At 41.8% G+C, this 25854-nt stretch overlaps 1 protein-coding gene across 1 annotated transcript in view; it reads left to right on the top strand.

The window, feature by feature from the left end:
* Positions 1 to 4135: 4135 nt before the first annotated feature.
* Positions 4136 to 25854, top strand: part of LOC307118028 (sushi, von Willebrand factor type A, EGF and pentraxin domain-containing protein 1-like) — a gene marked incomplete at both ends in the record, with an annotated part of 79807 nt that continues 58088 nt past the window's right edge. Inside the window, 14 exons of the mRNA XM_079803320.1 lie at positions 4136 to 4196; positions 5064 to 5252; positions 6572 to 6760; positions 8084 to 8272; positions 9585 to 9773; positions 12562 to 12750; positions 14063 to 14251; positions 15564 to 15752; positions 17502 to 17690; positions 19003 to 19191; positions 20504 to 20692; positions 22005 to 22193; positions 23506 to 23694; positions 25444 to 25632. Coding sequence (XP_079659446.1) covers positions 4136 to 4196; positions 5064 to 5252; positions 6572 to 6760; positions 8084 to 8272; positions 9585 to 9773; positions 12562 to 12750; positions 14063 to 14251; positions 15564 to 15752; positions 17502 to 17690; positions 19003 to 19191; positions 20504 to 20692; positions 22005 to 22193; positions 23506 to 23694; positions 25444 to 25632 — 2518 coding nt within the window. The remainder of the gene's footprint in view (positions 4197 to 5063; positions 5253 to 6571; positions 6761 to 8083; positions 8273 to 9584; positions 9774 to 12561; positions 12751 to 14062; positions 14252 to 15563; positions 15753 to 17501; positions 17691 to 19002; positions 19192 to 20503; positions 20693 to 22004; positions 22194 to 23505; positions 23695 to 25443; positions 25633 to 25854) is intronic.

The raw sequence follows: 25854 nt of genomic DNA, 5'->3' as shown, positions 1-25854 counted from the left end.
AGCTTCCTGACAGACCGACAACAGCGAGTGAGACTGGGGAAACTCACATCCAGGACTCTCACTACTAGCACTGGCGCCCCCCAGGGGTGTGTTCTCTCCCCACTGCTCTTCTCCCTGTACACCAATGCCTGCACTTCAAAAGACCCCTCTGTGAAGCTCCTGAAATTTGACGACAACACCACTGTCATCGGCCTCATCCAAAACGGTGATGAGTCTGCTTAGAGACTGGAGGTTGAACAGCTGGCTGTCTGGTGCAGTTATAACAACCTTGAGCTCAACTCTCTCAAAACGGTGGAGATGATAGTGGACTTCAGGAGGAACAGCCCAGCTCTCCCCCCACTCACCATCATGAACAGCACTGTGGAAGCAGTGGAGTCATTCAGGTTCCTGGGCACTACCATCTCTCAGGACTAGGGTTGGGAACCGAGAACCGGTTCTTATGCAGAACCGAAACTGATTTTTGAAAAATACCAGAACCGCGCGAAATTCCTAAGTTTCGGTTCCGAAAACGGTTCTGGTGCAATGTGTGTGCGAAGCGCTGGAAGCGTAGTGACAGCCAGTGTTGCCAAGTCCGTGGTTTTCCCGCTTTCCCGTTTTCCACTGTTGCCGCGAGCTGTGTTTCATGCCCGCGGGTTGAAGCGACCCCAATTATGTGATATTTAGCCCCAGAAATGCGAATTTTACAGGAGAAGCCCCCCTGAAACGCGATTAGGCTTGTTTTGGGCTAGTGTTGAGTAGCAATTGTGCGGGTTTTGTTGTGAAAACCTGGCAACCCTGGCTCACCTCATCATGAATATTAATTACGTTGCCTGCCGCTTCCAGGAGTGCAACGCAGTTCAGCGTTGAAAGCCCTCGCGGTACACATTTACGTTTTTGCGTCAGATATTTTCTCGTTGACCACCAGCATGGCGAAGAGAAAGTCACAAGTATGGATGAATGAATGATAATGAAGCAAAATGTAACACATGTGAAAAGTTAATAACATGCAAAGGAGGCTGCACTAGCAATTTGACAAAACATTTTCTACAGCACAGAGTGCCACAGGGCTTATACCAGATTTATAGTGAAAGGCCTATATATATATATATATATATATATATATATATATATATATATATATATATATATATATATATATATATATATATATATATATATATATATATATATATATATATATATATATATATATATTTGTCAACCGTTGAGTCACCATGGTTTAGGTAAGCGTTTAGGCACAATTACCTTTGTAATGCTGAATTGCAATTCATTATTTACAAGTTCACTGAATAACTGAATTACTATTAAATTAATATACAACTAATTAATAAATATAACTAATAAATATAATTTATAATTTGGTTTTATTCAGAGACAGAGAGATAAAATGTTATAAGACAATTTCAGAGGTGTTCATTTGAAAAAAAATGTGTTGCAAGAATGGCTTAATTAATACTGTAATATATGTACAGTACAGGACTTTTTTGACATTGCCAACCTGTAAATGAATTTTAGAGCAAGTAATAAACACAAAATGGATTGTTTGAGTTGCGTATTGTGCCTTTTTCCTTTACCACTATTTGTCTAATAATTTTAATGGAACCGGAATCGTTAGGCGGAACCGGAACCAGAACCGGAACCGGAAAATTTCTCATGATTCCCAACCCTACTCAGGACCTGACACTGCATGAAAAGTGGGATTTTCGACCCCGTAAACGCCTGTAGACTCCCGGAAATATCCCTAATTTTCGGCAGTTTTCGACAATTTAGAGGCAGCGAACGTCGCGTTCGTCTGTGCCACAAATTGTCGTAAATGAACCATGACGTAGGTCGAGAGCCCCCCGCGGAGAGACCGCGGAGGTGTGACGCCTCTAATTAGCATATGAATAGCAGCGAAACCAGAGAGTCAATGGCCTGACTTGAATTTACTCACTCAGTATTGGCTGAAGCCACTACTTTTAAACAAGAAAAATCCCTCGTGATTGGTTGGCAGATCACTGCAAACCAATCATTATTGGTCACCCTATTATTCAAAGAAAGAGCTTTATTGTTAAACACACAACTATGTACAGTGCAGCAGTAATGTCTCTTATGTTTACCTCCAAAAACGTCAAAAAGAAGCGCCCAACACATTCGGGAAACACAGGCGTATATGGTGAGTTGCCCTGTATTTCGGTATCGCCTCTAATCTGGATTGCAAAGTGGCACAGAGTTCGGAGAGCTCCAGGCTGCGAGAGGGCGGTGGTCGCACAATCCATCCAGACACCCCGTCAACAATGACGTCTTCCTCATCAGATAGGAGTTCAATGGTCGCGGACTTCCAAATGTCCACCTCATCCTCAGCCAGCACACTTCGTCTCGCTTCCAGCAACTGTAATACAATCCATAAAGACAATAAGCAACCTGAAAAATACTCACATTGACAAAAAACGGATCTAATATAATAAATCTTACCCTTTTTCTTCTTGATCGACTCCGAGCTAAACTTAGCAGTTTCCAACTGCGATGTAAGTTCAGGTTGTTTGTATCTGAAGCTCCGGCGTGTCGATTCATAATACGTCTTACAGGCAGCTGGAAAACAATTACATGAGACTGGTATTAATAAAAACAGTCCCGGTAAAATTAAACAAGGAATGAGAAAAACATTAGAAGTTATACTTACACACAATGTCGTCGTGATCAGCGGTTAAATCTGGACTCGCAGAAATCGCTCCAAGCAGATAAGAGGTCACGGCTTCATTATGAGGCGAGGATAGTCTGTGAAAACAAAATGTGCAGTTTTAAGCTCGGATCTATTAACGCATCCATTTCCTTATACAGCTGAATAAAAGCATATTCTTTAAATCCTAACGTTACATTACCCATGCTCTGGTTCATAGCGTGTCAATAATGCAATCTCAAAATCGCAATTTTCACAGCATCGTACTGAACACCCTCTTCCAATGAAAGAGATGCACACACTTCTTGTGCCTTACCTGTTAATTTACACTGTAACATCAAGGCACAAAATTCAATTGGCCACCTCAAAGAACTCGCAATTCATTCAAAGGCTTGAAAGTAAGCTTCAACTTCTTTCTCACGGAAAGGTAGGACTAGTGCAATATGTGTAGCCACGTCAAAATGTAAGGCTGGCACAACCACAGACTCGGATACATTACCTAATGAAACAGGACTATTACAGATAATACTCTAATTTGATGGACCAGCAACTGCCTCAGAGCTATCACTCAAACTAACAGGTGTTTTAGAAATCGTTGGGTTAGGTAGCTCTTGAGCAGCTTGCAACTCTACCTGTCGCAGTCGCACTTTTGTATCAGCATCTATTCGGTACATTTCAAGCTGACGTTTTAGATCATCCTGTCTCGCCTGAGCGCGATCCTGAGTCTCTCATTGTAGACGAGCTAAGCTAATTTTTATTAAGCGCGAATCTGAACGAAATTCAGGCGATGCCTCGGTAGAAAGACAAATTGGTTCGAATTTAGGCATTGAAAATAGTGGACCTACCTCAAAGCCAACAGTCACTGGAGTAACCTGAACACCGACCGGCACTCGTAAAGCAGGACTTCCTGCCGCACTTATCACTGGACCAGCTGCTTCTGTAGGAACAGTCTCCATCGAAGAAAAGAAACCTTTATCGATCAAAGCAAACATAATACAAGCGTTTATCTCCACTTTACGCTGTGTTTTCAAAACAAAAACCTCATAGTGCTGAGCGATCAGAACCAGATAATGTTTTCGACACGCCTCTAATCCCTCACTACTAGGTTGATCTATGAATTTATTTAAATCAAATGTTGCCATATCGAAAAAACAACAACAATGGAAACAAATAAGGAAGATCCAAACACACTTCTGACCTATCTACCTACCCAGAAGTCTAACTATCCTAGCTAGTCTTCAGAGGGCACCGATTAAGAGATTACTCTCTCCCCCGGATTACCTCCAAACAAAACAAACTAAAATAATAAAGAAAACAATAAACTGTAAACCGAAGCCAGAACTGGCACTAAGCACAGTCCCATTGGCTCACTCTAACTAACCGGAGTATGTGTAGGACAAACCTTCGCTCCACACCAAACAAATCAACTTAATTGCTTACAGCTGAACTCTCGGGAGACAATTACTTACAATTGTAATGCCGGACGAGCCTCCATTTATGTTACGAACCCCACTGACAAGAATGCCCGTGAAAGGGGGTAAGCAACAAAGGACACGTGAAACAGAAAAGGCAAGTGGAAATATTTATTAATAGAAGCTACTGCACTCACGTGTCAGGCAACGAATGAAAAAAAACAAAATCAACTCAAACACTGTTAAATAAAACAACCAAATAGAACAAAAACAGACCAAAATGAAAAACAAAAGAAACACAGGACAAACATCACAGCTGGTCAGCTACCGCGAGGTAGGGATGCACGAGATTAATTATATCTCATGTTTAACCACCACAGGACATCAGAGCCAGCGGCAAATATCAGAAGGACTAGCGGAGGAAAGGCTGCTCTCGATAAAAGGGGCGGATCAAGGACACATACAGGGATTTGAACTGTACTTGTTTAGATGTTAACTTTGGAATAGAGCAGTACTTGGGCAGCGACTGATGACGTTTCACAAGTTCACGAGAACACAAGTACAGACAAGAATGCATATTGAGAAACGACCAGTATGTATATGTTCGGATTACATATAGAACATACTTTTTACTTGATATTTTACCCACTAAAATATCACAGTCAGCTGCTGTCAGTATTCAATATCAAATTGATGATGGCATTAGACATCGTCCTGACATTCAATTTTGGTCACCCTTCATCAAAACCTATATTCATGTGCCTTATGATGCCTGTGGCCCGCTGGTTAGGACTTGAACTTCTAAGTGTAATTATTTTAATGAATGCATTTGTACTTTTTATGTAAATTGTATTACTTTTTATGAGTTGCAATTTTTACCAGTAGATAATAAGATGGGTGAAAAGGGAGAACTTGCATGAACACTGGTTTTCAATCTTTTTAATGTGTTTTAAAGTTTTTGGCTTTATGAATTGTTTTTTCTCCTGGTTTAGAGCCTAAGATCTTCTGTTCAGCACCTGCTGTAGGAAACCGATCGGTAGAACCTGGAGAGAGGACAAAGTACAGACCCCAAGACAATGTAACCATCGCCTGCAGAGAGGGATTTGCTCTGAATGGCTCATCAGTGGTCACATGTGGACCATATGGCCAGTGGCTGAACTTGCCTGAGTGTCGCCCTACAGGTAATTTAGGCTGTTTTCAAACTGCATCTGAAATCGCATACTTTCCTGAGGCTAAAAACAGTGTGTGACAAAAATAATTCACAGTACTCATAAAAGAGTTGGCATAATGTACTCTGATGACCTACTATTTCCGGCGAGATTGGATACTTTACTATCCCATGATGCCACGGGAGAGCATTGGTTAATGGCGGTGAAACGACGTAACTGACACTGGTAGGTCAGGTGATAATAACAGCATGGTGGATATGTTAGTGGCCGTTTGTGAATACCAAGTAGGCGAACTTCTGACTTGCATCCTTGGTAGTTCAGACTTTCATATCCTGCACTTGCTGCTATTGCACTTCTGGTTAGACCTAAACTGCATTTCGTTGCCATGTACTTGTACTTGTGTAATGACAATAAAGTTGAATCTAATCTAATCTTATCTAATCCAATTTCGACTTTGCTAATGGAACAGTGCGCGTCCTTGATAACGTCACTCAGCTCGCTCTGGCTTCTCCGGTTATCTCTGTATTTTAGGCTACAATAAAACGAAATATGTCATAAAACACCATTCTGCCTCTATTCAAGTATGTTATCCCCTGAAAATTCTTAAAACTCCATTTCGTCACACATTAACAGAAGTATTTTTAAATGACGCTGGGTTTCTCATCCGCTATTGACGCTTGCTGGTTGGTTCGAGATGTGTTCTGGGATACCTGGCTCTCTCGAGTCAACACAAGTCACCTCTCGATGCATCCTCTATAAAAGGGGCGGATCAAGGACACATCCAGGGATTTGAACTGTACTTGACTAGATGTTAACTTTGGAATAGAACAGGACTTGGGCGGCGACTGATGACGTTTCACAAGTTCACGAGAACACAAGTACAGACAAGAACTCATATTGAGAAACGACCAGTATGTAGTATGTTCGGATTTCATATAGAACATACTTTTTACTTGATATTTTACCCAGTAAAATATCACGGTCAGCTGCTGTCAGTATTCAATATCAAATTGATGATGGCATTAGACATCGTCCGTACAATCAATTTTGGTCACCCTTCATCAAAACTTATATTCATGTGCCGTATGATGCCTGTTGCCCGCTGGTTAGGAATTGAACTTCTACGCGTAATTCTTTTAATGAATGTATTTTTACTTTTCATGTAAGTTATATTACTTTTTATGAGTTGCGATTTTTACCAGTAGATGATAAGATGGGTGAAAAAGGAGAACTTGCATGAACACTTGTTTTTAATGGTGTCATATAGTTAGGGGTCAGGCACGTAAGGTCAAGTTTTTGGCTTTATTAATTGTTTTTTTCTCCTGGTTTAGAGCCTAAGATCTTCTGTTCAGCACCTGCTGTAGCAAACCGATCGGTAGAACCTGGAGAGAGGACAAAGTACAGACCCCAAGACAACGTAACCATCGCCTGCAGTGAGGGATTTGCTCTGAATGGCTCATCAGTGGTCATATGTGGACCATATGGCCAGTGGCTGAACTTGCCTGAGTGTCGCCCTGCAGGTAATTTAGGCTGTTTTCACACTGCATCTGAAATCGCATACTTTCCTGAGGCTAAAAACAGTCAGTGACTAAAATAATTCACAGTACTCATAAAAGAGTTGGCATAATGTACTCTGATGACCTACTATTTCCGGCGAGATTGGATACTTTACTTTCCCATGATGCCACGGGAGAGCATTGGTTAATGGCGGTGAAACAACGTAATTGACACTGGTAGGTCAGGTGATTATAACAGCATGGTGGATATATTAGTGGCCGTTTGTGAATACCAAGTAGGCGAACTTCTGACTTGCATCCTTGGTAGTTCAGACTTTCATATCCTGCACTTGCTTCTAATGCACTTCTGGTTAGACCTAAACTGCATTTCGTTGCCTTGTACTTGTACTTGTGTAATGACAATAAAGTTGAATCTAATCTAATCTAATCTAATCTAATCCAAGTTCGATTTTGCTAATGGAAGAGTGCGCGTCCTTGATAACGTCACTCAGCTCCCTCTGGCTTCTCCGGTTATCTCTGTATTTTAGGCTACAATAAAACGAAATATGTCATAAAACACCATTCTGCCTCTATTCAAGTATGTTATCCCCTGAAAATTCTTAAAACTCCATTTCGTCACACATTAACAGTAGTATTTTTAAATGACGCTGGGTTTCTCATCCGCTATTGACGCTTGCTGGTTGGTGCGAGATGTGTTCTCGGATACCTGGCTCTCTCGTGTCCACACAAGTCACCTCTCGATGCATCCTCTATAAAAGGGGCGGATCAAGGACACATCCAGGGATTTGAACTGTCCTTGACTAGATGTTAACTTTGGAATAGAACAGGACTTGGGCAGCGACTGATGACGTTTCACAAGTTCACGAGTACACAAGTACAGACAAGAACTCATATTGAGAAACGACCAGTATGTAGTATGTTCGGATTTCATATAGAGCATACTTTTTACTTGATATTTTACCCAGTAAAATATCACGGTCAGCTGCTGTCAGTATTCAATATCAAATTGATGATGGCATTAGACATCGTCCGTACAATCAATTTTGGTCACCCTTCATCAAAACTTATATTCATGTGCCGTATGATGCCTGTTGCCCGCTGGTTAGGAATTGAACTTCTACGCGTAATTCTTTTAATGAATGTATTTTTACTTTTCATGTAAATTATATTACTTTTTATGAGTTGCGATTTTTACCAGTAGATGATAAGATGGGTGAAAAGGAGAACTTGCATGAACACTTGTTTTTAAAGGTGTCATATAGTTAGGGGTCAGGCACGTAAGGTCAAGTTTTTGGCTTTATTAATTGTTTTTTTCTCCTGGTTTAGAGCCTAAGATCTTCTGTTCAGCACCTGCTGTAGCAAACCGATCGGTAGAACCTGGAGAGAGGACAAAGTACAGACCCCAAGACAACGTAACCATCGCCTGCAGTGAGGGATTTGCTCTGAATGGCTCATCAGTGGTCATATGTGGACCATATGGCCAGTGGCTGAACTTGCCTGAGTGTCGCCCTGCAGGTAATTTAGGCTGTTTTCACACTGCATCTGAAATCGCATACTGTCCTGAGGCTAAAAACAGTCTGTGACTAAAATAATTCACAGTACTCATAAAAGAGTTGGCATAATGTACTCTGATGACCTACTATTTCCGGCGAGATTGGATACTTTACTATCCCATGATGCCACGGGAGAGCATTGGTTAATGGCGGTGAAACGACGTAACTGACACTGGTAGGTCAGGTGATTATAACAGCATGGTGGATATGTTAGTGGCCGTTTGTGAATACCAAGTAGGCGAACTTCTGACTTGCATCCTTGGTAGTTCAGACTTTCATATCCTGCACTTGCTGCTATTGCACTTCTGGTTAGACCTAAACTTCATTTCGTTGCCTTGTACTTGTACTTGTGTAATGACAATAAAGTTGAATCTAATCTAATCTAATCCAAGTTCGATTTTGCTAATGGAACAGTGCGCGTCCTTGATAACGTCACTCAGCTCGCTCTGGCTTCTCCGGTTATCTCTGTATTTTAGGCTACAATAAAACCAAATATGTCATAAAACACCATTCTGCCTCTATTCAAGTATGTTATCCCCTGAAAATTCTTAAAACTCAATTTCGTCACACATTAACAGTAGTATTTTTAAATGACGCTGGGTTTCTCACCCGCTATTGACGCTTGCTGGTTGGTGCGAGATCTGTTCTGGGATACCTGGCTCTCTCGAGTCCACACAAGTCACCTCTCGATGCATCCTCTATAAAAGGGGCGGATCAAGGACACATCCAGGGATTTGAACTGTACTTGACTAGATGTTAACTTTGGAATAGAACAGGACTTGGGCGGCGACTGATGACGTTTCACAAGTTCACGAGAACACAAGTACAGACAAGAACTCATATTGAGAAACGACCAGTATGTAGTATGTTCGGATTTCATATAGAACATACTTTTTACTTGATATTTTACCCAGTAAAATATCACGGTCAGCTGCTGTCAGTATTCAATATCAAATTGATGATGGCATTAGACATCGTCCGTACAATCAATTTTGGTCACCCTTCATCAAAACTTATATTCATGTGCCGTATGATGCCTGTTGCCCGCTGGTTAGGAATTGAACTTCTACGCGTAATTCTTTTAATGAATGTATTTTTACTTTTCATGTAAATTATATTACTTTTTATGAGTTGCGATTTTTACCAGTAGATGATAAGATGGGTGAAAAGGAGAACTTGCATGAACACTTGTTTTTAATGGTGTCATATAGTTAGGGGTCAGGCACGTAAGGTCAAGTTTTTGGCTTTACTAATTGTTTTTTCTCCTGGTTTAGAGCCTAAGATCTTCTGTTCAGCACCTGCTGTAGCAAACCGATCGGTAGAACCTGGAGAGAGGACAAAGTACAGACCCCAAGACAACGTAACCATCGCCTGCAGTGAGGGATTTGCTCTGAATGGCTCATCAGTGGTCATATGTGGACCATATGGCCAGTGGCTGAACTTGCCTGAGTGTCGCCCTGCAGGTAATTTAGGCTGTTTTCACACTGCATCTGAAATCGCATACTTTCCTGAGGTTAAAAACAGTCTGTGACTAAAATAATTCACAGTACTCATAAAAGAGTTGGCATAATGTACTCTGATGACCTACTATTTCCGGCGAGATTGGATACTTTACTATCCCATGATGCCACGGGAGAGCATTGGTTAATGGCGGTGAAACGACGTAACTGACACTGGTAGGTCAGGTGATTATAACAGCATGGTGGATATGTAAGTGGCCGTTTGTGAATACCAAGTAGGTGAATTTCTGACTTGCATCCTTGGTAGTTCAGACTTTCAGATCCTGCACTTGCTGCTATTGCACTTCTGGTTAGACCTAAACTGCATTTCGTTGCCTTGTACTTTGTAGTAAACGTTGTTTGTACGGGAAGAAGGAGGCGGGAACCAGCGAACATTCAACAAGTTTTAATCAAAAATAAAGACAAAATAAATATGGCGGCGGCAGCCCCTCACGGCCGATTGCCACCTACACACAAACACAAATAAACACAACGTGAAAATAAAGGCTGCAGCCCCTCACGGACGACTGCAGCGGATAACAAAACTAAAATAAAACATAACACAAACTCCAGGCCTGGTCCTCTCTCGTCCCTCACTGTCGTCGCTCCTCCTTTATACTCCCTCACTCCTCCGCAAGGGCCGAGATCGCTGCGGCTCGCAGCTGGCGCTCATCCTCTCTGATGAGCGCCGCCTCGTCCCGCCCTCACGGTCCCTCGGCCTCGCTGCTCGCCACATACCCCCAACGCCCTTCGCAGGCCGGGGGGCACTCCCGAGTCTGCGCTCTACTCCCCCCCCCCCCTCCCCGGGGGGGGGCGATCACGGCGGCCGCGGGACCTGGGGGTAAGAACAGCGAGGTGAGAGAACGGAGCGGGGAGCATGAGGAGCGACAGAGACGAGAGAGTGGAGAGAGGAGAAAAAAAAAAAAATTCTGGTCCGGTTCCCAGACACACTGCCGCTCGGTCCTCAGCCAGCCGAGAGGCTCTTCCTCGCGGTGCCATGCGGTGGTACTGGACGGCCGGTGGGCGGCTCGACACTCCTCCGCCCCCTGGCGGCCGGTGGTGGCTCCTCCTTCTGAGGGCGGCCGGAAGCGAGTCCCCGTCCCGCGCTCCCTGCTCCTCCCCAACCTGGCGGACGGCAGCGCTCCAACTCCTCCCCAATATGGCGGACGGCAGCAGGCTTCGGCTCCGGGCAAGCGCTGGGGACTCCTTCGCCCCCTCGCGGACGGCAGCCACCCCACCTCGACCCAGGGGCACGGCAGCGAGCTCTCCGTCCCACCGACCTTCATCCGCTCCAGCACCACCGCTTCGGGCAGCCGCTCGCGGACTTCTCTCCTCCGCGCTGCCCGAACTCCGCGGCACCGCGATCCCCCTCAGCTGCGAGGGCTCTTCGACAGCGTGTCCCTCCTTCCTCCCGGGCTTCGGCACCACTGTAGTAAAACGTTGTTTGTACGGGAAGAAGGAGGCGGGAACCGGCGGACATTCAAAATAAGTTTTAATTAAACAAACACAAACTAAAATGGCGGCGACAGCCCCTCGCGGACGACTGTCGCCTACATACAAATAAACACAAAATGAAAATAATAAGCTGCAGCCCCTCACGGTCGACTGCAGCAACACATAACAAAACATAAATAAAACATAACGCAAATTCCAGGCCTGGTCCTCTCTCGTCCCTCACTGTCGTCGCTCCTCCTTTATAGTCCCTCACTCCTCCGCGAGGGCCGATATCGCTGCGACGCGCAGCTGGCGCTCATCCTCCCTGATGAGCGCCGCCTCGTCCCGCCCTCACGGTCCCTCGGCCTCGCTGTTCGCCACATACTTGTACTTGTGTAATGACAATAAAGTTGAATCTAATCTAATCTAATCCAAGTTCGATTTTGCTAATGGAACAGTGCGCGTCCTTGATAACGTCACTCAGCTCGCTCTGGCTTCTCCGGTTATCTCTGTATTTTAGGCTACAATAAAACGAAATATGTCATAAAACACCATTCTGCCTCTATTCAAGTATGTTATCCCCTGAAAATTCTTAAAACTCCATTTCGTCACACATTAACAGTAGTATTTTTAAATGATGCTGGGTTTCTCATCCGCTATTGACGCTTGCTGGTTGGTTCGAGATGTGTTCTGGGATACCTGGCTCTCTCGAGTCCACACAAGTCATCTCTCAATGCATCCTCTATTAAAGGGGCGGATCAAGGACACATCCAGGCATTTGAACTGTACTTGACTAGATGTTAACTTTGGAATAGAACAGGACTTGGGCAGCGACTGATGACGTTTCACAAGTTCACGAGAAAACAAGTACAGACAAGAACTCATATTGAGAAACGACCAGTATGTAGTATGTTCGGATTTCATATAGAACATACTTTTTACTTGATATTTTACCCAGTAAAATATCACGGTCAGCTGCTGTCAGTATTCAATATCAAATTGATGATGGCATTAGACATCGTCCGTACAATCAATTTTGGTCACCCTTCATCAAAACTTATATTCATGTGCCGTATGATGCCTGTTGCCCGCTGGTTAGGAATTGAACTTCTACGCGTAATTCTTTTAATGAATGTATTTTTACTTTTCATGTAAATTATATTACTTTTTATGAGTTGCGATTTTTACCAGTAGATGATAAGATGGGTGAAAAGGAGAACTTGCATGAACACTTGTTTTTAATGGTGTCATATAGTTAGGGGTCAGGCACGTAAGGTCAAGTTTTTGGCTTTATTAATTGTTTTTTCTCCTGGTTTAGAGCCTAAGATCTTCTGTTCAGCACCTGCTGTAGCAAACCGATCGGTAGAACCTGGAGAGAGGACAAAGTACAGACCCCAAGACAACGTAACCATCGCCTGCAGTGAGGGATTTGCTCTGAATGGCTCATCAGTGGTCATATGTGGACCATATGGCCAGTGGCTGAACTTGCCTGAGTGTCGCCCTGCAGGTAATTTAGGCTGTTTTCACACTGCATCTGAAATCGCATACTTTCCTGAGGCTAAAAACAGTCTGTGACTAAAATAATTCACAGTACTCATAAAAGAGTTGGCATAATGTACTCTGATGACCTACTATTTCCGGCGAGATTGGATACTTTACTATCCCATGATGCCACGGGAGAGCATTGGTTAATGGCGGTGAAACGACGTAACTGACACTGGTAGGTCAGGTGATTATAACAGCATGGTGGATATGTTAGTGGCCGTTTGTGAATACCAAGTAGGCGAACTTCTGACTTGCATCCTTGGTGGTTCAGACTTTCATATCCTGCACTTGCTGCTATTGCACTTCTGGTTAGACCTAAACTGCATTTCGTTGCCTTGTACTTGTACTTGTGTAATGACAATAAAGTTGAATCTAATCTAATCTAATCCAAGTTCGATTTTGCTAATGGAACAGTGCGCGTCCTTGATAACGTCACTCAGCTCGCTCTGGCTTCTCCGGTTATCTCTGTATTTTAGGCTACAATAAAAGGAAATATGTCATAAAACACCATTCTGCCTCTATTCAAGTATGTTATCCCCTGAAAATTCTTAAAACTCCATTTCGTCACACATTAACAGTAGTATTTTTAAATGATGCTGGGTTTCTCATCCGCTATTGACGCTTGCTGGTTGGTTCGAGATGTGTTCTGGGATACCTGGCTCTCTCGAGTCCACACAAGTCATCTCTCAATGCATCCTCTATTAAAGGGGCGGATCAAGGACACATCCAGGCATTTGAACTGTACTTGACTAGATGTTAACTTTGGAATAGAACAGGACTTGGGCAGCGACTGATGACGTTTCACAAGTTCACGAGAAAACAAGTACAGACAAGAACTCATATTGAGAAACGACCAGTATGTAGTATGTTCGGATTTCATATAGAACATACTTTTTACTTGATATTTTACCCAGTAAAATATCACGGTCAGCTGCTGTCAGTATTCAATATCAAATTGATGATGGCATTAGACATCGTCCGTACAATCAATTTTGGTCACCCTTCATCAAAACTTATATTCATGTGCCGTATGATGCCTGTTGCCCGCTGGTTAGGAATTGAACTTCTACGCGTAATTCTTTTAATGAATGTATTTTTACTTTTCATGTAAATTATATTACTTTTTATGAGTTGCGATTTTTACCAGTAGATGATAAGATGGGTGAAAAGGAGAACTTGCATGAACACTTGTTTTTAATGGTGTCATATAGTTAGGGGTCAGGCACGTAAGGTCAAGTTTTTGGCTTTATTAATTGTTTTTTCTCCTGGTTTAGAGCCTAAGATCTTCTGTTCAGCACCTGCTGTAGCAAACCGATCGGTAGAACCTGGAGAGAGGACAAAGTACAGACCCCAAGACAACGTAACCATCGCCTGCAGTGAGGGATTTGCTCTGAATGGCTCATCAGTGGTCATATGTGGACCATATGGCCAGTGGCTGAACTTGCCTGAGTGTCGCCCTGCAGGTAATTTAGGCTGTTTTCACACTGCATCTGAAATCGCATACTTTCCTGAGGCTAAAAACAGTCTGTGACTAAAATAATTCACAGTACTCATAAAAGAGTTGGCATAATGTACTCTGATGACCTACTATTTCCGGCGAGATTGGATACTTTACTATCCCATGATGCCACGGGAGAGCATTGGTTAATGGCGGTGAAACGACGTAACTGACACTGGTAGGTCAGGTGATTATAACAGCATGGTGGATATGTTAGTGGCCGTTTGTGAATACCAAGTAGGCGAACTTCTGACTTGCATCCTTGGTAGTTCAGACTTACATATCCTGCACTTGCTGCTATTGCACTTCTGGTTAGACCTAAACTGCATTTCGTTGCCTTGTACTTGTACTTGTGTAATGACAATAAAGTTGAATCTAATCTAATCTAATCCAAGTTCGATTTTGCTAATGGAACAGTGCGCGTCCTTGATAACGTCAGTCAGCTCGCTCTGGCTTCTCCGGTTATCTCTTTATTTTAGGCTACAATAAAACGAAATATGTCATAAAACACCATTCTGCCTCTATTCAAGTATGTTATCCCCTGAAAATTCTTAAAACTCCATTTCGTCACACATTAACAGTAGTATTTTTAAATGACGCTGGGTTTCTCATCCGCTATTGACGCTTGCTGGTTGGTTCGAGATGTGTTCTGGGATACCTGGCTCTCTCGAGTCCACACAAGTCACCTCTCGATGCATCCTCTATAAAAGGGGCGGATCAAGGACACATCCAGGCATTTGAACTGTACTTGACTAGATGTTAACTTTGGAATAGAACAGGACTTGGGCAGCGACTGATGACGTTTCACAAGTTCACGAGAACACAAGTACAGACAAGAACTCATATAGAGAAACGACCAGTATGTAGTATGTTCGGATTTCATATAGAACATACTTTTTACTTGATATTTTACCCAGTAAAATATCACGGTCAGCTGCTGTCAGTATTCAATATCAAATTGATGATGGCATTAGACATCGTCCGTACAATCAATTTTGGTCACCCTTCATCAAAACTTATATTCATGTGCCGTATGATGCCTGTTGCCCGCTGGTTAGGAATTGAACTTCTACGCGTAATTCTTTTAATGAATGTATTTTTACTTTTCATGTAAATTATATTACTTTTTAAGAGTTGCGATTTTTACCAGTAGATGATAAGATGGGTGAAAAGGAGAACTTGCATGAACACTTATTTTTAATGGTGTCATATAGTTAGGGGTCAGGCACGTAAGGTCAAGTTTTTGGCTTTATTAATTGTTTTTTCTCCTGGTTTAGAGCCTAAGATCTTCTGTTCAGCACCTGCTGTAGCAAACCGATCGGTAGAACCTGGAGAGAGGACAAAGTACAGACCCCAAGACAACGTAACCATCGCCTGCAGTGAGGGATTTGCTCTGAATGGCTCATCAGTGGTCATATGTGGACCATATGGCCAGTGGCTGAACTTGCCTGAGTGTCGCCCTGCAGGTAATTTAGGCTGTTTTCACACTGCATCTGAAATCGCATACTTTCCTGAGGCTAAAAACAGTCTGTGACTAAAATAATTCACAGTACTCATAAAAGAGTTGGCATAATGTACTCTGATGACCTACTATTTCCGGCGAGATTGGATACTTTACTATCCCATGAGGCCACGGGAGAGCATTGGTTAATGGCGGTGAAACGACGTAACTGACACTGGTAGGTCAGGTGATTATAACAGCATGGTGGATATGTTAGTGGCCGTTTGTGAATACCAAGTAGGCGAACTTCTGACTTGCATCCTTGGTGGTTCAGACTTTCATATCCTGCACTTGCTGCTATTGCACTTCTGGTTAGACCTAAACTGCATTTCGTTGCCTTGTACTTGTACTTGTGTAATGACAATAAAGTTGAATCTAATCTAATCTAATCCAAGTTCGATTTTGCTAATGGAACAGTGCGCGTCCTTGATAACGTCACTCAGCTCGCTCTGGCTTCTCCGGTTATCTCTGTATTTTAGGCTACAATAAAAGGAAATATGTCATAAAACACCATTCTGCCTCTATTCAAGTATGTTATCCCCTGAAAATTCTTAAAACTCCATTTCGTCACACATTAACAGTAGTATTTTTAAATGACGCTGGGTTTCTCATCCGCTATTGACGCTTGCTGGTTGGTTCGAGATGTGTTCTGGGATACCTGGCTCTCTCGAGTCCACACAAGTCACCTCTCGATGCATCCTCTATAAAAGGGGCGGATCAAGGACACATCCAGGCATTTGAACTGTACTTGACTAGATGTTAACTTTGGAATAGAACAGGACTTGGGCAGCGACTGATGACGTTTCACAAGTTCACGAGAACACAAGTACAGACAAGAACTCATATTGAGAAACGACCAGTATGTAGTATGTTCGGATTTCATATAGAACATACTTTTTACTTGATATTTTACCCAGTAAAATATCACGGTCAGCTGCTGTCAGTATTCAATATCAAATTGATGATGGCATTAAATCAAATCAAAATCAAATCAAATCACTTTATTTGTCACTCTACATATGCACAAGTGCAACAGTAGGTGAAATTCTTAGGTGCAGTTCCGAGCAACATGGTAGTCATGACATGACATGTACAACATTTAAAGCAGCATCAGATTACACTGATGCGCCCACAATTACTCACAGCACAGTAAACTCTACAATAAACAATAAATAATTTACACAATGTGAGTGTAGTTCTCACAGCTTTAAACAATATACACATACTTACAATATACATATACTTTAAACAATATACACTAAACATACACTAAACAATATACATTACGCTATAATAGTAATAATAATATACAATGTACAGTATAAAATATTATTCACAGATTGAAAAATTGAAATCCAAAGTGCAATAGATGCTGTATGATAAATAAATGTGTATATAATGTGTACATTAGACATCGTCCGTACAATCAATTTTGGTCACCCTTCATCAAAACTTATATTCATGTGCCGTATGATGCCTGTTGCCCGCTGGTTAGGAATTGAACTTCTACGTGTAATTCTTTTAATGAATGTATTTTTACTTTTCATGTAAATTATATTACTTTTTATGAGTTGCGATTTTTACCAGTAGATGATAAGATGGGTGAAAAGGAGAACTTGCATGAACACTTGTTTTTAATGGTGTCATATAGTTAGGGGTCAGGCACGTAAGGTCAAGTTTTTGGCTTTATTAATTGTTTTTTCTCCTGGTTTAGAGCCTAAGATCTTCTGTTCAGCACCTGCTGTAGCAAACCGATCGGTAGAACCTGGAGAGAGGACAAAGTACAGACCCCAAGACAACGTAACCATCGCCTGCAGTGAGGGATTTGCTCTGAATGGCTCATCAGTGGTCATATGTGGACCATATGGCCAGTGGCTGAACTTGCCTGAGTGTCGCCCTGCAGGTAATTTAGGCTGTTTTCACACTGCATCTGAAATCGCATACTGTCCTGAGGCTAAAAACAGTCTGTGACTAAAATAATTCACAGTACTCATAAAAGAGTTGGCATAATGTACTCTGATGACCTACTATTTCCGGCGAGATTGGATACTTTACTATCCCATGATGCCACGGGAGAGCATTGGTTAATGGCGGTGAAACGACGTAACTGACACTGGTAGGTCAGGTGATTATAACAGCATGGTGGATATGTTAGTGGCCGTTTGTGAATACCAAGTAGGCGAACTTCTGACTTGCATCCTTGGTGGTTCAGACTTTCATATCCTGCACTTGCTGCTATTGCACTTCTGGTTAGACCTAAACTGCATTTCGTTGCCTTGTACTTGTACTTGTGTAATGACAATAAAGTTGAATCTAATCTAATCTAATCCAAGTTCGATTTTGCTAATGGAACAGTGCGCGTCCTTGATAACGTCACTCAGCTCGCTCTGGCTTCTCCGGTTATCTCTGTATTTTAGGCTACAATAAAAGGAAATATGTCATAAAACACCATTCTGCCTCTATTCAAGTATGTTATCCCCTGAAAATTCTTAAAACTCCATTTCGTCACACATTAACAGTAGTATTTTTAAATGACGCTGGGTTTCTCATCCGCTATTGACGCTTGCTGGTTGGTTCGAGATGTGTTCTGGGATACCTGGCTCTCTCGAGTCCACACAAGTCACCTCTCGATGCATCCTCTATTAAAGGGGCGGATCAAGGACACATCCAGGCATTTGAACTGTACTTGACTAGATGTTAACTTTGGAATAGAACAGGACTTGGGCAGCGACTGATGACGTTTCACAAGTTCACGAGAACACAAGTACAGACAAGAACTCATATTGAGAAACGACCAGTATGTAGTATGTTCGGATTTCATATAGAACATACTTTTTACTTGATATTTTACCCAGTAAAATATCACGGTCAGCTGCTGTCAGTATTCAATATCAAATTGATGATGGCATTAGACATCGTCCGTACAATCAATTTTGGTCACCCTTCATCAAAACTTATATTCATGTGCCGTATGATGCCTGTTGCCCGCTGGTTAGGAATTGAACTTCTACGCGTAATTCTTTTAATGAATGTATTTTTACTTTTCATGTAAATTATATTACTTTTTATGAGTTGCGATTTTTACCAGTAGATGATAAGATGGGTGAAAAGGAGAACTTGCATGAACACTTGTTTTTAATGGTGTCATATAGTTAGGGGTCAGGCACGTAAGGTCAAGTTTTTGGCTTTATTAATTGTTTTTTCTCCTGGTTTAGAGCCTAAGATCTTCTGTTCAGCACCTGCTGTAGCAAACCGATCGGTAGAACCTGGAGAGAGGACAAAGTACAGACCCCAAGACAACGTAACCATCGCCTGCAGTGAGGGATTTGCTCTGAATGGCTCATCAGTGGTCATATGTGGACCATATGGCCAGTGGCTGAACTTGCCTGAGTGTCGCCCTGCAGGTAATTTAGGCTGTTTTCACACTGCATCTGAAATCGCATACTTTCCTGAGGCTAAAAACAGTCTGTGACTAAAATAATTCACAGTACTCATAAAAGAGTTGGCATAATGTACTCTGATGACCTACTATTTCCGGCGAGATTGGATACTTTACTATCCCATGATGCCACGGGAGAGCATTGGTTAATGGCGGTGAAACGACGTAACTGACACTGGTAGGTCAGGTGATTATAACAGCATGGTGGATATGTTAGTGGCCGTTTGTGAATACCAAGTAGGCGAACTTCTGACTTGCATCCTTGGTAGTTCAGACTTACATATCCTGCACTTGCTGCTATTGCACTTCTGGTTAGACCTAAACTGCATTTCGTTGCCTTGTACTTGTACTTGTGTAATGACAATAAAGTTGAATCTAATCTAATCTAATCCAAGTTCGATTTTGCTAATGGAACAGTGCGCGTCCTTGATAACGTCAGTCAGCTCGCTCTGGCTTCTCCGGTTATCTCTTTATTTTAGGCTACAATAAAACGAAATATGTCATAAAACACCATTCTGCCTCTATTCAAGTATGTTATCCCCTGAAAATTCTTAAAACTCCATTTCGCCACACATTAACAGTAGTATTTTTAAATGACGCTGGGTTTCTCATCCGCTATTGACGCTTGCTGGTTGGTGCGAGATGTGTTCTGGGATACCTGGCTCTCTCGAGTCCACACAAGTCACCTCTCGATGCATCCTCTATAAAAGGAGCGGATCAAGGACACATCCAGGGATTTGAACTGTACTTGACTAGATGTTAACTTTGGAATAGAACAGGACTCGGGCAGCGACTGATGACGTTTCACAAGTTCACGAGAACACAAGTACAGACAAGAACTCATATTGAGAAACGACCAGTATGTAGTATGTTCGGATTTCATATAGAACATACTTTTTACTTGATATTTTACCCAGTAAAATATCACGGTCAGCTGCTGTCAGTATTCAATATCAAATTGATGATGGCATTAAACATCGTCCGTACAATCAATTTTGGTCACCCTTCATCAAAACTTATATTCATGTGCCGTATGATGCCTGTTGCCCGCTGGTTAGGAATTGAACTTCTACGCGTAATTCTTTTAATGAATGTATTTTTACTTTTCATGTAAATTATATTACTTTTTATGAGTTGCGATTTTTACCAGTAGATGATAAGATGGGTGAAAAGGAGAACTTGCATGAACACTTGTTTTTAATGGTGTCATATAGTTAGGGGTCAGGCACGTAAGGTCAAGTTTTTGGCTTTATTAATTGTTTTTTCTCCTGGTTTAGAGCCTAAGATCTTCTGTTCAGCACCTGCTGTAGCAAACCGATCGGTAGAACCTGGAGAGAGGACAAAGTACAGACCCCAGGACAACGTAACCATCGCCTGCAGTGAGGGATTTGCTCTGAATGGCTCATCAGTGGTCATATGTGGACCATATGGCCAGTGGCTGAACTTGCCTGAGTGTCGCCCTGCAGGTAATTTAGGCTGTTTTCACACTGCATCTGAAATCGCATACTGTCCTGAGGCTAAAAACAGTCTGTGACTAAAATAATTCACAGTACTCATAAAAGAGTTGGCATAATGTACTCTGATGACCTACTATTTCCGGCGAGATTGGATACTTTACTATCCCATGATGCCACGGGAGAGCATTGGTTAATGGCGGTGAAACGACGTAACTGACACTGGTAGGTCAGGTGATTATAACAGCATGGTGGATATGTTAGTGGCCGTTTGTGAATACCAAGTAGGCGAACTTCTGACTTGCATCCTTGGTAGTTCAGACTTTCATATCCTGCACTTGCTGCTATTGCACTTCTGGTTAGACCTAAACTGCATTTCGTTGCCTTGTACTTGTACTTGTGTAATGACAATAAAGTTGAATCTAATCTTATCTAATCCAAGTTCGACTTTGCTAATGGAACAGTGCGCGTCCTTGATAACGTCACTCAGCTCGCTCTGGCTTCTCCGGTTATCTCTGTATTTTAGGCTACAATAAAACGAAATATGTCATAAAACACCATTCTGCCTCTATTCAAGTATGTTATCCCCTGAAAATTCTTAAAACTCCATTTCGTCACACATTAACAGTAGTATTTTTAAATGACGCTGGGTTTCTCATCCGCTATTGACACTTGCTGGTTGGTTCGAGATGTGTTCTGGGATACCTGGCTCTCTCGAGTCCACACAAGTCACCTCTCGATGCATCCTCTATAAAAGGGGCGGATCAAGGACACATCCAGGCATTTGAACTGTACTTGACTAGATGTTAACTTTGGAATAGAACAGGACTTGGGCAGCGACTGATGACGTTTCACAAGTTCACGAGAACACAAGTACAGACAAGAACTCATATAGAGAAACGACCAGTATGTAGTATGTTCGGATTTCATATAGAACATACTTTTTACTTGATATTTTACCCAGTAAAATATCACGGTCAGCTGCTGTCAGTATTCAATATCAAATTGATGATGGCATTAGACATCGTCCGTACAATCAATTTTGGTCACCCTTCATCAAAACTTATATTCATGTGCCGTATGATGCCTGTTGCCCGCTGGTTAGGAATTGAACTTCTACGCGTAATTCTTTTAATGAATGTATTTTTACTTTTCATGTAAATTATATTACTTTTTATGAGTTGCGATTTTTACCAGTAGATGATAAGATGGGTGAAAAGGAGAACTTGCATGAACACTTGTTTTTAATGGTGTCATATAGTTAGGGGTCAGGCACGTAAGGTCAAGTTTTTGGCTTTATTAATTGTTTTTTCTCCTGGTTTAGAGCCTAAGATCTTCTGTTCAGCACCTGCTGTAGCAAACCGATCGGTAGAACCTGGAGAGAGGACAAAGTACAGACCCCAAGACAACGTAACCATCGCCTGCAGTGAGGGATTTGCTCTGAATGGCTCATCAGTGGTCATATGTGGACCATATGGCCAGTGGCTGAACTTGCCTGAGTGTCGCCCTGCAGGTAATTTAGGCTGTTTTCACACTGCATCTGAAATCGCATACTTTCCTGAGGCTAAAAACAGTCTGTGACTAAAATAATTCACAGTACTCATAAAAGAGTTGGCATAATGTACTCTGATGACCTACTATTTCCGGCGAGATTGGATACTTTACTATCCCATGATGCCACGGGAGAGCATTGGTTAATGGCGGTGAAACGACGTAACTGACACTGGTAGGTCAGGTGATTATAACAGCATGGTGGATATGTTAGTGGCCGTTTGTGAATACCAAGTAGGCGAACTTCTGACTTGCATCCTTGGTGGTTCAGACTTTCATATCCTGCACTTGCTGCTATTGCACTTCTGGTTAGACCTAAACTGCATTTCGTTGCCTTGTACTTGTACTTGTGTAATGACAATAAAGTTGAATCTAATCTAATCTAATCCAAGTTCGATTTTGCTAATGGAACAGTGCGCGTCCTTGATAACGTCACTCAGCTCGCTCTGGCTTCTCCGGTTATCTCTGTATTTTAGGCTACAATAAAACGAAATATGTCATAAAACACCATTCTGCCTCTATTCAAGTATGTTATCCCCTGAAAATTCTTAAAACTCCATTTCGTCACACATTAACAGTAGTATTTTTAAATGACGCTGGGTTTCTCATCCGCTATTGACGCTTGCTGGTTGGTTCGAGATGTGTTCTGGGATACCTGGCTCTCTCGAGTCCACACAAGTCACCTCTCGATGCATCCTCTATAAAAGGGGCGGATCAAGGACACATCCAGGCATTTGAACTGTACTTGACTAGATGTTAACTTTGGAATAGAACAGGACTTGGGCAGCGACTGATGACGTTTCACAAGTTCACGAGAACACAAGTACAGACAAGAACTCATATAGAGAAACGACCAGTATGTAGTATGTTCGGATTTCATATAGAACATACTTTTTACTTGATATTTTACCCAGTAAAATATCACGGTCAGCTGCTGTCAGTATTCAATATCAAATTGATGATGGCATTAGACATCGTCCGTACAATCAATTTTGGTCACCCTTCATCAAAACTTATATTCATGTGCCGTATGATGCCTGTTGCCCGCTGGTTAGGAATTGAACTTCTACGCGTAATTCTTTTAATGAATGTATTTTTACTTTTCATGTAAATTATATTACTTTTTAAGAGTTGCGATTTTTACCAGTAGATGATAAGATGGGTGAAAAGGAGAACTTGCATGAACACTTGTTTTTAATGGTGTCATATAGTTAGGGGTCAGGCACGTAAGGTCAAGTTTTTGGCTTTATTAATTGTTTTTTCTCCTGGTTTAGAGCCTAAGATCTTCTGTTCAGCACCTGCTGTAGCAAACCGATCGGTAGAACCTGGAGAGAGGACAAAGTACAGACCCCAAGACAACGTAACCATCGCCTGCAGTGAGGGATTTGCTCTGAATGGCTCATCAGTGGTCATATGTGGACCATATGGCCAGTGGCTGAACTTGCCTGAGTGTCGCCCTGCAGGTAATTTAGGCTGTTTTCACACTGCATCTGAAATCGCATACTTTCCTGAGGCTAAAAACAGTCTGTGACTAAAATAATTCACAGTACTCATAAAAGAGTTGGCATAATGTACTCTGATGACCTACTATTTCCGGCGAGATTGGATACTTTACTATCCCATGAGGCCACGGGAGAGCATTGGTTAATGGCGGTGAAACGACGTAACTGACACTGGTAGGTCAGGTGATTATAACAGCATGGTGGATATGTTAGTGGCCGTTTGTGAATACCAAGTAGGCGAACTTCTGACTTGCATCCTTGGTGGTTCAGACTTTCATATCCTGCACTTGCTGCTATTGCACTTCTGGTTAGACCTAAACTGCATTTCGTTGCCTTGTACTTGTACTTGTGTAATGACAATAAAGTTGAATCTAATCTAATCTAATCCAAGTTCGATTTTGCTAATGGAACAGTGCGCGTCCTTGATAACGTCACTCAGCTCGCTCTGGCTTCTCCGGTTATCTCTGTATTTTAGGCTACAATAAAACGAAATATGTCATAAAACACCATTCTGCCTCTATTCAAGTATGTTATCCCCTGAAAATTCTTAAAACTCCATTTCGTCACACATTAACAGTAGTATTTTTAAATGACGCTGGGTTTCTCATCCGCTATTGACGCTTGCTGGTTGGTTCGAGATGTGTTCTGGGATACCTGGCTCTCTCGAGTCCACACAAGTCACCTCTCGATGCATCCTCTATAAAAGGGGCGGATCAAGGACACATCCAGGCATTTGAACTGTACTTGACTAGATGTTAACTTTGGAATAGAACAGGACTTGGGCAGCGACTGATGACGTTTCACAAGTTCACGAGAACACAAGTACAGACAAGAACTCATATTGAGAAACGACCAGTATGTAGTATGTTCGGATTTCATATAGAACATACTTTTTACTTGATATTTTACCCAGTAAAATATCACGGTCAGCTGCTGTCAGTATTCAATATCAAATTGATGATGGCATTAAATCAAATCAAAATCAAATCAAATCACTTTATTTGTCACTCTACATATGCACAAGTGCAACAGTAGGTGAAATTCTTAGGTGCAGTTCCGAGCAACATGGTAGTCATGACATGACATGTACAACATTTAAAGCAGCATCAGATTACACTGATGCGCCCACAATTACTCACAGCACAGTAAACTCTACAATAAACAATAAATAATTTACACAATGTGAGTGTAGTTCTCACAGCTTTAAACAATATACACATACTTACAATATACATATACTTTAAACAATATACACTAAACATACACTAAACAATATACATTACGCTATAATAGTAATAATAATATACAATGTACAGTATAAAATATTATTCACAGATTGAAAAATTGAAATCCAAAGTGCAATAGATGCTGTATGATAAATAAATGTGTATATAATGTGTACATTAGACATCGTCCGTACAATCAATTTTGGTCACCCTTCATCAAAACTTATATTCATGTGCCGTATGATGCCTGTTGCCCGCTGGTTAGGAATTGAACTTCTACGTGTAATTCTTTTAATGAATGTATTTTTACTTTTCATGTAAATTATATTACTTTTTATGAGTTGCGATTTTTACCAGTAGATGATAAGATGGGTGAAAAGGAGAACTTGCATGAACACTTGTTTTTAATGGTGTCATATAGTTAGGGGTCAGGCACGTAAGGTCAAGTTTTTGGCTTTATTAATTGTTTTTTCTCCTGGTTTAGAGCCTAAGATCTTCTGTTCAGCACCTGCTGTAGCAAACCGATCGGTAGAACCTGGAGAGAGGACAAAGTACAGACCCCAAGACAACGTAACCATCGCCTGCAGTGAGGGATTTGCTCTGAATGGCTCATCAGTGGTCATATGTGGACCATATGGCCAGTGGCTGAACTTGCCTGAGTGTCGCCCTGCAGGTAATTTAGGCTGTTTTCACACTGCATCTGAAATCGCATACTGTCCTGAGGCTAAAAACAGTCTGTGACTAAAATAATTCACAGTACTCATAAAAGAGTTGGCATAATGTACTCTGATGACCTACTATTTCCGGCGAGATTGGATACTTTACTATCCCATGATGCCACGGGAGAGCATTGGTTAATGGCGGTGAAACGACGTAACTGACACTGGTAGGTCAG

Source organism: Gobio gobio (assembly GCF_949357685.1).
Source record: "Gobio gobio genome assembly, chromosome: 21".
NCBI lineage: Eukaryota > Metazoa > Chordata > Actinopteri > Cypriniformes > Gobionidae > Gobio > Gobio gobio.
This window is presented reverse-complemented; position numbering and strand designations above follow the sequence as displayed.